General features: G+C 46.5%; 3 protein-coding genes across 3 annotated transcripts; 1 reads left to right on the top strand and 2 right to left on the bottom strand.

Annotated features, from left to right (window-relative positions):
* The first annotated feature begins 1,585 nt into the window (after window positions 1-1,585).
* On the top strand, window positions 1,586-2,350 carry LOC127292132 (zinc finger protein ZAT7). Its single transcript, XM_051321484.2, has one exon. It carries the CDS (start codon window positions 1,714-1,716, stop codon window positions 2,146-2,148), a length of 435 nt encoding a protein of 144 aa, XP_051177444.1. The 5' UTR covers window positions 1,586-1,713; the 3' UTR covers window positions 2,149-2,350.
* Window positions 2,351-5,407: 3,057 nt separating this feature from the next.
* On the bottom strand, window positions 5,408-6,206 carry LOC127292131 (uncharacterized). The gene has a single exon (XM_051321483.2). It carries the CDS (start codon window positions 6,116-6,118, stop codon window positions 5,603-5,605), a length of 516 nt encoding a protein of 171 aa, XP_051177443.1. The 5' UTR covers window positions 6,119-6,206; the 3' UTR covers window positions 5,408-5,602.
* Window positions 6,207-10,022: 3,816 nt separating this feature from the next.
* LOC127346677 (uncharacterized) lies at window positions 10,023-12,766 on the bottom strand. The gene is made up of 5 exons (XM_051372953.1): window positions 12,071-12,766; window positions 11,684-11,932; window positions 10,829-11,605; window positions 10,637-10,734; window positions 10,023-10,443 (listed from the first exon to the last, which is right to left on the bottom strand). Exons 1-5 carry the CDS (start codon window positions 12,764-12,766, stop codon window positions 10,023-10,025), a joined length of 2,241 nt encoding a protein of 746 aa, XP_051228913.1.
* Window positions 12,767-13,109: the final 343 nt, after the last annotated feature.

The following is a 13,109-nucleotide window of genomic DNA, read 5'->3' as shown; positions in this document are numbered from 1 at the left end:
ATCTCATAGCGGTACTCGCTTCCCTCACGCAGCAACGGAGGCACCATGATATGCTTGTACTTGAGGTACTAGCCTCCCGTCAGGCCTACATCCTGCCAGGGTCGCGGCCGGTCCCCGTCGAACAGTTCGCGCACAACGTCCACGAGATGTAGCGACGCTGCCGCTCTTTCTTCTTCTTGCCCGCCCGGGGATAGCCGGCCTCGTGGTCATTCTTCGTCTTGCGGAACGGCTAACCCTTGCCCATGACGTCGGTGCTCGATGGTTCCTTTTTTTACATAGGGCAGTGGCAGTGGCCAAGTGATCAATAGTTGTGCTTCGTGTGCTAGTTGGTTTGAGTATGTTAGGGAATGCCGGCCCCATGTTTTGCCTTTACTTTGGCTAAGTTCTATGGCACATCATATATTGTATGTTGTTGTCTCTTTTGAACTCTGTGGGTTTATTAATTTGAAATCAAGCACCTAGTGCCTTTATTTACATATGCCCCTCTGATCTTTTTTAATTGACTCGGATTTAATACAAAACTGTACTAAGTCCGAGTCAATTAAAAGGGATCGGAGTGAGTGGAAAAAATACGTACAAAAGGTTACCATTTCATGTGTCATATATAGAAATCTTACCGCCGCGTTCACAATCGGATTTAGTTGGAATAAGTTTTCACGATATATAGTTTTTGTGACATACAATCAAATTATGCTAGTAGTTAGTTTTACAACAACTCTATTGCAATTTTAATTTTGGCTAGTGTCCGAAGTGAGCATAGAGAATGCGCCAGTTACCCAATTACCAAAACAACTCTACAGACTTTGATATCCTCAGACCAATCATTTGGTTATATCCTCAGAGAAACAGAGTTTGCATCTTCTAGAATAAAAATCCACTGTTGTAAAAGAACGTCGGCTTGAATAAAATATCTTCAATAATTGGACGTCATTGCAGTAAAACCGTTTTGTGGAGCATTTACTAGTCAAACATTAGCGAAAGCCCGTGCGAATGTGCAACGACTGCCACAATTCCTGCGATTCCTAGCAATTTACGAGCGCGTGGCATGTACTGTACTCCCTACCACGCATTACGAAGAAAATTCAGCTCCGTGCATGCATGCATGCATCCAGTTGAAAACACGGTTTCAGATCTACTCCTACCTTCCAGAACAGTAGCTAATTAAGTCCAAAAATGGAAACGTTGAATCGTCTGCAGTCTCATTCTTCGGGCGCAAGACTTGTCTGGCCGATGCGTCAACGTCAATCAAGCGTTTCACTTGACTATTATAGTACTACAGGAGTACTACGAGCAAACGACAAGGGCCGGCCTTGGCCGTTGGGCCACACCACAACCGTCGGTTTGTTTACTTAACACCGTCACCGTGAGCTTCCGTCCCATTTCGTGAGCTCTTCCCCTCCACCAGCTGAAGCGCGTGTTCCAGTTCAGGCTCTCCCTGGCTAGCAAGTAAACACAAGATGAGAACAAGGTTCTGCTCGCTCTTTTCAAACCGCCGATCGCGACCTCCAGCCCTCGACGACGTCAACCCCGACGTGGTCTACACGAGAGACCACCTGCTGGCTTCGACTATAAAAGGCCGGCCATGCACACACCCAGCCACATCAAACTGCCACCATCTCCGATTTCTCCTAAATCAAGCTCATCTCGTCCACCGATTCACCCGCACAGGCGCACGCAGTCTTCTTACGCTCGTATCGGATTAGCCACACGCCCATGGTTTCGTCGATGAACCACTACAGAGATCAGCCGCCCCTGTCCCTGTCACTCTCCCTCGGCGCCGTGGCCGAGTGCAAGAAGAAGCTCAGGCGCGCAGCGGCCGGAGGACGCGGAGAGAGTGCTGCCGGGGAGTTCGCGTGCAAGACGTGCGGCCGCTCCTTCCCCACGTTCCAGGCGCTCGGCGGGCACCGGACCAGCCACCTACGCGGCCGCCACGGGCTCGCGCTCGCCCTCGCCGGAGACCACTACTCCGTCAAGCCCAAGAAAACCACGTCCACGGACGACCAGAAGCCGGCGGCGGTACACCAGTGCCATGTCTGCGGCCTCACCTTCGAGATGGGGCAGGCGCTCGGGGGACACATGCGCAGGCACCGCGAGGAGGCCGGCGTCGTGGCGCAGGCGCCGCCCGTTCTGCTACAGCTCTTCGTCTAGATAACTAGCTTCATTGATTGATAGCAGTCTCTAGCTCCATTTAGTTCAGAGTTCCTGCAGGTTAACCCGTGTGCGCGATTTGTTGTACACGTTGTTGCACACCCTTAGTCGCAGGCTTCATCATTGGCTTATTCGTTCCTACGTGTACATATATCACTAGGACTTGTTCATTCATTCGTTACAGAGATTATACATTGATTCATTCGTCTCTTTTGTTCCGTTCCGATGGATTTGACTCCCCTTTTCCTATCCTGAAAATTGAGTAATTGACTCGATCAGCGTCCAGCATAGTCATCGGCATGGCTACGCGCGCGATCTCGTTTGAAATTCAAGCATGTGGGAAATGACCTCCCACACATAGCTTGAGAAAGTACAATCGAACAAATATAACTTCACCATCTCTTTCATACTATTCTTGGTTGGTTATCAGTTATCACAATAAATAGGAAGCATATTTGCCAACATCTATAGGATGCATATAATTAACACTAGCGCGACATATAAGAAGGCATATATAAAGCCGTGCTTCGATGCAGGACCACATTACCGAGTATGAATGTTAAAATCTGAGGCGGGTGTAGAATTGAAGGTGTCTCGAGTGAATTGGTCGAAAAGAAACATCTTCAAATGGAAACTTTCCATGACATGCCTCGGCTAGGAATTCTTTTAACCCTTTTGCAAGTTCTGGTTTGAAGGAAAACTAAGTTAGTTCTAGGTCAACTCTAGTATTGTAGGATTTGCATCATGATCCATGCACATGAGATATGCGCATTGGTGTGATATTGCACAAGGGTGTGCAATTGCACTTTTTTTTCAGCTGCACATGAAATTTTGTGATGTCATCTGACCAAGAAATAGTTGCATCATACTTTTAAAAGAGCTGCAACAAAGGACCACATCAATTAGTGGCGCTCGTCCACTCTACCTTTGGAGAATATGTGGGTGATGTCTCTTCTCCATTCACATCGACTATCCCATGGTTCACGGGAAAAGGCAGCAATGAAGCAGCACCGGATGGCACGATATAATGGCATTAGGGCGTAGATCTGACATCTACCATGCATACCTCGACCCAGTGTCATGGTGCTGGAGGTCTAGGCCTCCTCTCTGTGAGTTATCCTTCCTTAGAAATTGTAAGGGAACATTCCCCAAGTTGTGAGATGGAGACTAGTGAATCTCTAGCATGACCAACTGTCACGGCTTACCCGCGCAATGCTATACCTTGAATAATTTTGTATGGTTGTGTGAAGCAAAAGGAAAATAGATGTGCTTGAAAAAGTTTCTACATCAGTGATGGTTGTGCAGGTGTGGCGCTACGGGTGGGCCATACTGGGCCGTGGCCCACCCTTATCTGCCAGCTTTCCCTTATACTTTGTCATAAATTTAGCCCACTAGCAGTAAATAGCACACAAATGGCCCAATCTCTACCGACCTGCCCACCCTTCATTTTTTTTGTCATGCTCCGCCACTGGTTGCGAAGGTACTCTCTCATGCATAGGTGGGTTAATATTAGTTAATGGTCCTTAGAGGAATGAAGAAGGGTACCCTTGAAGGGACAAACAAAGAGTGTTTTGGCGATAATTTGTGGTACACTCGTCCGTGGTCGAAGAGGGATGATGAGAGAGTGCACTAACTTCTTTCCTCCTCCTAGGCCTTGTTCAATGTTATTGTCATTTATCTAATGATTGTGCGTTGACTTAGGGGCGTACTTACGCCACGACAACGCCAGGGTGTCCGTCTAGTCTTGACTTGTGGTATTTTGTGTGATATCTTACATGATTTAGATATTAATAGCATCCTAACCACTTTGACTTGGAGATTCTCTAGGATTTCGTAAGTCCTTAGCCCGTCTTCTGGAGGGCGCAAAACAGCCTCATCAGTTAGTGCAGATGTGAAATAGCGCCTCTATTGAAGTTGCTCTAATTATCTGTCATTTTACCTACTCCCTACATACCGAGTTATTAGGGTAACATATATCTAATATTTTATTGACTAAATTATTAATCAAAGGTTTATCTCAAAATGCATCATACCCTAATAACACGGTATGGAGGTAGTATAACGACTGGAGGGTTCTAGGTCGTTTATTATGAAGAATAAGAACCACATCTTTTTAGCGACCTATTTTGTTTTCCTTAGATATAATCCCACGATGATTTCAGAGTTATTTATGAAAGCGTTTTTTTAAATAAAATTATCGAGCACATTAATTGGTGTTGTTTAGCTAAATTATCAACTCTAATTTTATATTTTCTTCCCAAAATAGGATGCACTAACTTTTTAGTTAAAAAAGTTTAAGCAACTATATAGATAATTTGTTAGAACATTTCTTAAAATATACTTTCACACTGTGTGCATTGGTAATTGTAGATGTTTATTATTTTTTGTCCTATATAGTTAGTCAAATTTCTGTATATATTTTTGACTTTGCAGACTTTTACAAACTGAGAATACTCCAAATTGGATTTGATAGTTCAGGGAAGTGTCCAACTCCAACATTGATCGTATTCATAGAGCAGCCACTATCAGAGGTTTATATTTGGAAATCAAATTGGGTGTGTGGTGATCCAGCATACTAGTGCTTGGTGTAGTATGCAAGTTCTTAATATAACATCAATAAAACACAGTTTCACTAGTATTACATCTCTCAGAGTTTGGTGTGGACCAGTATTGAGGGAGTTTAATCCTCGGTTGTCCCTACTTTTTCCAAATCTTTGTGTATTTTTCGCAATTTTTAATACTCTACCCCTACCTAGTGAATTAAGGATGGGTCGTTATAGTGATTGGGTGGCGGTAGAAGTTCACCCGGTACTTTAAAGTATTATTATCCTCACAAATTCCTACAAACATTCTAGTAATAAACAAGGCCTTAGTGTGGACAATGTTGATTGCAGTTTTTGTTTTCTCTTCGAGTGATTTCAGTTTTTATTTTTTTCTTCGAGGACCCAGCTATTGCTCGATAAAATGAGATTTAAGCAGGTCGACGCCGCCACCTCCCCATTCGGACGGCCTACCTTGTCATACGGCATCGCCGTAGGACATGTCACCGCAGGCACTGACCATCCCTCTATATCTTCTCCGGCCCCCTTAGGGTATTGCTTGCCTCCACCAAGATTTCTCCAAATTGAACTTGCCAATTTCCAATTATCGAGCGCGTGAGCAACATTTATCATAATTTTCATACAGTGGCCTCAATCCCAAAGTCAGCAATTTTGGTGAAATATAAGGCGGACTTTCGCATTACATTAACATATCACGATTGAACAAAATAATTTTCTGCTAGTGTTATATACTCCGTACATGAGATGAATGAATCCCCAGATGATTCAAAAACTGACACCGATTACCGAACTGAAACGCTAATCGGCTAGATCGAACAATAAACATATCTCATTCTAAAATCATTTACAGGTCCTCAACTAAAGAAACGGTCAGAAGATCCAGCTAGTGCTAGCTAGACGAATAGCTCGAGTAAAACTGGCGGCCTGTCGGCACCGTGCCGCACCACCTCCTGATCCAGCTGCGCGATGAGCCACCGACCGTCGCCGCCACCGGAGAGCGCCATTTCCTCGCGGTGCCGCCTCATGTGGCCGCCCAGTGCCTGGCCCATCTCAAAGCCGAGCCCGCAGATTTGGCACTCGTGCGGCTGCTTCTCCTCGCCCCGCTTCCGATCTTTAATGGCTTTTGCGACGCCGACGCCGAGCTCAAGCCCGTGGCGGCCGCGGAGGTGGCTGGTCCGGTGCCCGCCGAGCGCCTGGAATGTCGCGAAGGCTCGGCCGCACGTCTTGCACACGAACTCACCCTCGCCTGAAGTTGCGATCATCCTCCCCCTCCGCGGCCTCTTCCTGGCCGTCATGGGCGTCGCGCCGGACGAATCCGCCGACGTCGTGGAAGATGTCGAGTCCGTGGTAAGGGACAGTGCCAACGACACCGGCTGCTCCTCCCTGGCGCGCTTCATCCCCAACCCCATGGATGGTTTGCTTGTCTTAGCTATCTGCTGGATCTTGATTTTCTTGTGCGTTGCTGGTCTATGAGAAGAAGAAGGAAGGGTATGAATGGCAGGTGAGGCCGGCGGCGCGCTTATTTATAGGTTGTGCTGGGAACGTATGGAGGCAGTGGCGTGCGGGTGCGTACTGGCCCGGGGTGCCGACTGAAAGCATGGTGGACCAATCGGGTTGCGGCAACACGACGATAACGATGTGGACGGCCGCGATCGGATAGGCATAGCGCGGCCGACCCGAGCCGGACGTGTGTGGTGCGCGTGGCGGCAGCCTGTTGCTTAGCCGCGGGGGCAACGCGCGAGCCAGATGCAAGGGGTGGGCGGGTGGCGGCCGGTGGGCGGATTCGGACCATACGGTGGTCAATTGATTAAGCCGGATCACGAATAATCCAGACTGCGTTGATTCCCGGTTTGGACTGGGCGGTGCGCTCGTGCCTTGTTTGTTTGGAGCGACCGGGCTCGGAACCGTCTGGAACCTTCTCGTGTCTGTGGAAAGTATCTTTTCCGTCGACCGCCGGGATATTTTTCAGTCCTTTTACTCACTTTACATACACAGTCAGTCGACCAGGCGTGACGTACGGAGTGATACCACGACTTCACGCTTTCCTCTGTGTTCTATGCACAACGTCTTCAACGTTATAGAGGCGTAAATGAATCGGATCCGATTTTACTTATACCATATCCTTTACCTATATCCTTTACCGCATATTTTTCTCGGATGAGGACTGGAGCGAATATTGATCGCTTTCGGATTCAATTGCGGATATTTTGGACTGCGGATGCGAATCGGAAACGGTAAAAACTTAGAGCTAAACATGCTTGCCAAAAGAATTTTGTAACTCAATAACTACTAACCTTTCAAGATTGAACTTGACTTTCGACTCAAAAATAGAATTATCTAGGTTTTAGCCTCTCAATTATTCTAACTAAATTTTGGATAATCCTTATCGGCATGCTATCGGCTATACCATATCCTATAACGTATCTAGAACACCACTTCGAAATCAGATATCCTTATCCACAAGATTTTTTAAAATCGGATATGGATTTCTTAAAATGGATTCAACACCGGTTTTGGTCAAGAGATTATCCTATCCGTTTACACCACTATTCACCTTCATCATCGCGACCACGCGATTTAATCCCAGCTATGCTTTCATGATAGTGTGGAATGCGATTAACTTGTCTATGCATGCAGTAACCCTCTTTGGTACTATTCTTTTTGTCGAAGTACATTATACCACACGCATGCCTTCATATACACACATGCACATCATTCATATGAATGTACATATGCACACACTATTTCTATGAGTATTCCCGAAGGATTGAGCCAGCATGTCGATCCTTAAGAATGAAGGAATTATCATAGACGACTAACTATTGATGTCGCATTCCGCTGATAGAATATTCCAAACATACTAGGCATCAAAACTAGGATTTAAACTACCGTATACTAAGTCGTTATTAGCATCCTGCTATATTTCTTCAAATTTTTGATGGAAAGTTTCTTATAGTACTACGGTAGCTTGACAACACGGCTTCAGATCGTTCGCTAAACGTATGGTGGGTAGCCGCCCAGTGTGATGGTATTTTGCATGTGACGGCGCGATCCAAAGCGCGTGAGCCCTCTCAACAGAGGTACACGAAAAAGTTCGGTAGTTTTTCAATAAAAAGTAGATATTAATATCAAGTTGGTGCGACATTGTAGTAACATGTCTGCTCCCACTGGGAGTGCCTTCTCATCCCCTCCCTGTTTAGTAATCGGGGAGGATTTTTTTCCCATCCCCATCCCCATCCCCATCTTCATCAGGTTCGGGGTAGGGATGGGGTTTCCCATTAAAAAGGTAAATTCAAATGATCTTCTTATAATTTTTGATATGTTAATTTATATGTATATAGAACTACAACAACAACAAAATAACGGGGTTCAACAGCAGGGAGAACTTTTAATCCTCATCCATAATCTAGATAGCCCGATCAAAATTCTTTATGTCCATCTTCTAATAAATAAAGAGAGTGGATTTTATACTTACGTGCATGGTGTGGATGTTACAGTCACCGCCCGTGCTTTGAGATTCGGATAAAAAGATGAGAGATAAATGAATCTTTCTATCTACCAAGGTAGCACGAATCTTGAGGATTAAATAGACGGTGAAGAAACCTCCACACTTATGCGTGTAAGTACAAAAGTATTTTCTAATAAATAAATTATCTACAGGTTTACGGGGAATATAACCCATTGCCCTCCCCGCGGTACCTGGTTCACACGGAAAAACGTCCAGAGCGTGAGAAAAGGGAAGAAAATCTCGGAAAACCAAAACTGATCCCGGGTGCATATGCACCCGGTATGTACAAACCATATTTCAAAAACATAAAAAAAATTAGGAAAAAATTAGCATATAGAGAGACATGTTTTATGTGTGCATGTAAAGTTTCACATAAAACTGATAATTTTTGTACCCTGTGTAAAAAAAATGCTTCGAAAAATAGACTATTTTAGCACGAAAAATTTGTCTTTTTTTGCAGAAAGTACAAAAGATATCGGTTTTTACTGAAACAACTTTGTGAGCATGTACCATGTCAAGGTATACACGAGGCATTTTTATTTGTATTTTTTTAACATTTGTAAATATGTTTAATATGAATTTCAAATAAAAGGTGCATATGCACCCAGGTGTAGAAACACCTTGTCCAGAAAATCTCTCTTCCATTCCATTCTTCCATTCGCCGCGCTGCAGGGTCCACGTTTAATTTCTTCGGATGCTGCTCCCGGCCAGCTTCATACTGCCAAGTTGTCGTTGTCTTATAGAGCTAGAGTTGTACAGGCAAATTTTAAAGGTACGAGTTTAGAGATTTTTTGTTTCACCCTGAAATCCCGTGGTACGACAAATCAGATTTGTAGGGTTAATTAGTATATATTTATGATTTCGGGCTGTAGAATCTTAATAATGATCATAATATCTGTAAAGACGGCCAACCGTCGAGCCTCGACACTTTCGTTTCTTTCCATCTTCGTGTTCTTTTGTGGAGGCCAGGAAGCTGAGAATCTTGAGATCGTCGTCATGAGGAATTCTTTTATGTCAGAATAGTTCAATGACCTCATGGTTTAAAATAATTAGTGTAGATTTATCTACAGGCCCGCGAATCGACACCCCCTCGTTTCAAGCCGAGAGCGAAAACACGGTGACAACAGTGTCGCCAGAACAGTTGATGGGGGCTATGTGGACCGGTGTGGGGCCTCCCATTGAGCTTGGTGACAATCCATGGCGGCGGTGGGGTTGAGGTGGGAGGCAGAAATTTTTTTTTGAATGACAGCAGGTGAGCTGCTATTTCATTACAATAGGGGAAAAAGGTTACAGGGAGGAAGGTCACAAAGCGTGACCCTTGGAGAGCGTCCTATTACATATGATTAACCCGGATCAAAGGGTGTTCCTCCATACTGGGTTACTAGAGGAATCGGGGCTCCAGCTAGTCTCCAAACATCCGCCTCATCCTTAATGCGAACCAGGAGCCCCGTAAAGGGAAGCTCTTTCTTCTCGAAGATTCGTCTATTTCGCTCTTTCCAAATCTCCCAGCAGATTAGGTTAGACGCCGGGAAGATGATTTTCCGCTGGGACTTTGTTTGCCTACCCACCAAACCCCTGTACCATTCCAAAACGGACAGCCCCTTATCTAACCAATTGGTGGGCTTTAGAGCGTCCAGCCCCAAGGCCACCGCCATATGCTCCCAAACCTTGAGAGAAAATGGACATTCAGTGAAGATGTGAGATGCAGTTTCTAGGTTTCTTGGGCACAACGGGTAGAAATAGTCATTTTCCCATCCTCTTTGCAGCAGTTTATCAGCCGTAAGTATTCGTTCAAGCATCAGCGTTCAAATGAAGAATTTGCATCTCGCCGGCGCCCACCCCTTCCAGATTATCTTCTTGAAGTCAGTCCCAACAGCTCCCAGAAATTGCAACCTGTAAGCTGAACCAGCAGAGTAACAAGGCTTGGCTCCAAACCTCCAAGTGATATCATCAGGCTCTTGAGTGAGCTGAACCGAGTCAATCAAGTGAGCCAGCCTGAACAGTTGAGGCAGGTGCTGAACATCTAGGTGGTGTCGTAGGTCAAGCAGCCATCTCTCGTTTTCCAACGCCTCCTTAACTGTCCTGTTCTTCCTGATGGAAATCTTGTAGAGCTCAGGGGCAATCTCTGCTGGTATTTGACCACTCAACCAACGATCTGACCAGAACACAGCCTTGGATCCATCTCCCAACGTGATTTGTGTAGCTGCCGCAAACATTGCCTTGTCCCTTTTGGATGAAGGTAGTTTCATGTGTGCCCACGGCTTGTTTGGTTTTTTCTATTTCTGCCACATCCACCGCAGGCGTAAAACTGCACCAAAAGCTTTGATACAGTGCACTACAGTGTCAATATTCTGACTGTACACTTGCCCAGGGAAAAGAGTTGACCGGAGTGCCCCCCCAAGGCCTTTGGCCTGCACACCTGTTTCCAACTGACTGTACACTTGCCGCCACTGCAAGTTGTGTCACCCGCCCAAAGCCAGGCCCTTCGTCTGCGATCGAACTCCTTACGAACCCAAGCTGGCATATCATTGATAGTCATTAGATAGACTGGCAGAGAGGAAAGGACCGAGTTCAGCATTTCCAATCTTCCTGCTTTGCTCATCATTTTTGCCTTCCAAGTAGCCAGATACTTGTCGACCTTATCAAGGAGCGCTTGCCAATCAGCCTTGGTGAGCTTCTTAATTGAGAGGGGCATACCCAGGTATACACAGGGAAAAGAGTTGACCGGAATGCCGATATTCTGTGCTAGCCCCACAGTGTCAATGCCGTCGCAGCTAATTGGCGTGATGGAGCTCTTAGCCAAATTTGTTTGTAGCCCAGTGGCCCGACCGAACCCGGTAAGAATATCCTGCAGCCCTTGGATGTCTTGAAGTGTGGGGTTGATGAAGAGCGCGACGTCGTCCGCATAAATGGAAGCCCTGAAAGTGCATTTCGAACCTCTAAGCTTAGAGAGTATCCCGGCTCCAGATGCGAGGTCGAGCAGTCGATGTAGGGGCTCCATGGCAAGGTCGAACAGAAAAGGGGAGAGAGAGTCCCCCTGCCGAAGACCTCTGCGGTGCTCGATGGGGCGCCCAGGGGCTCCATTGATGAGAACCTTGGACGAAGCTGTTCTGAAAAGCAGTGCAATCCAATTCCTCCACCTGACAGGGAAACCTCGTGCATGTAGCATGTCCAAAATGTAGGTCCAAGACACCGTGTCAAACGCCTTAGCAATATCCAGCTTGAGAAGCAAGGCAGGCGTCTTGGTTTGGTGGTAGTGTTTGGCAATGTTCTGGACATAGAGGAAATTGTCCTGGATACTTCTGCCGCTGATGAAGGCGCTCTGACACGGGGAGACCAGATCGTCCATATAAGGCTGCAGCCTTGCGGAGAGGATTTTGGAGATCAACTTGGCAAACGCATGTATCAGACTAATAGGCCTGTAGTGTTACATTGTGTTGGGCGTTTCGTTTTTAGGCAGCAGGACATAGAAGGCGGTGTTCAGACTATTGAAGGAAGGATCATTGAGGTCGTAGAACTTGTTAAGTGCACGTAGCAGATCATCCTTCACCACGCCCCAGGAAGTCTTAAAGAACCCCGCGGAGAACCCATCAGGCCCAGGCGCCTTATCAGAAGGCGTGTCAAAGACCGCAGTCTTCAGCTCTTCCAGGGTAAACGGCGCGTCTAGCGCAGATAAGTCAGGTGCTGGAAGCCCCAGCTCAGCCCAATCAAACCCCTAGACGCAAGGTAGATCCGTGCCGACAATGTTGCTCATGTGCTCGTAGACGGCTTCTTCTATTTCAGCAGGAGTTGTTGCAATTCTGGTATCCGTGACAAGGGATTGGATCATGTTTTTTTGCTTCCTGTGGGTTGCCCTTGAGTGGAAGTACTTAGTGTTGGCGTCGCCAAGCTTAAGCCACTTGATTCTTTCTCTCTGCCTAGCTTTGATGCGATTGATGCAAGCCAGCACAACCTCCCGAGCCTTTAGGCAAGAGCGCAGCTCCCTCTCCCCTACCGACAGTAACCTATGTTGTTGTGCTGTGTCAAGTCGGAGTATGATCTCCTGTCCCACCAGCATCTGCTTCCTAATGTACCCAATGTAATTCTTAGCCCAGCTGGTCAAGCACTTTGCAAGCCGTTTCAGCTTGAAGTCGAGCACGGCGAAGTTGTTAGTGAGAGGGCAAAGTTCACTCCAAGATTGTTGCACGACTTCCCTATATCCTTGTAAGAGCGGCCAAAAGCTCTCGAAACGGAATCTCGGAGGCGTTTTGACAATATAGTCCTGTACTAGCAAGAGGGGGCAGTGATCAGACATGGAGGACGCCTGTGGTAGCAGCTTCGCTGCTGGATGCATGTCGTCCCAATCGGAGTTGCAGAAGGCTCTGTCCAGGCGCACTAAAGTCGGGTCGTCTTGTTCATTACTCCATGTGAATCGCCTCCCGACCAACTTGATCTCTCGGAGGAAGCTTGCGTCTACCGCGGATTTGAATTTCCGCATCCAACTTCTATTCACCCTTGGTTTGTTCTTGTCCGAGTCATGCAGAATGAGATTAAAATCCCCGATTACCATCTAGGCGCCGGTAATCTGCGCATGGATGGCCACCAGTTCATTTAGGAACGCCATTTTCCTAGCATCATCCGAAGGGCCATAGACTGTTGTGAGGCTCCATACTTGGCCAGACTGGCAAAAGTGACCGTAATCGAGAATTCGCGCACATCGACATTTGTTGCGTGGAACTTATCCTGACACCAAAAGAGAAGCACTCCCCCCTTGTTCCCGTTGCCGGGAGCTCGGCAAAACCCTTGAGCGTTTGCCCAACTAAATCAGAAATGTCATTACTCGTAAGTGCCCCCAATTTAGATTCTTGCACACACAGGATGGAGCATCTTGAGGTGAACATCAAGTTTTTCAC

This window comes from Lolium perenne, chromosome 4 (genome assembly GCF_019359855.2).
Source record: "Lolium perenne isolate Kyuss_39 chromosome 4, Kyuss_2.0, whole genome shotgun sequence".
Classification (NCBI taxonomy): domain Eukaryota; kingdom Viridiplantae; phylum Streptophyta; class Magnoliopsida; order Poales; family Poaceae; genus Lolium; species Lolium perenne.
The sequence above is the reverse complement of the archived record's forward strand: the minus strand, read 5'-3'. Positions and strand labels throughout refer to the sequence as shown.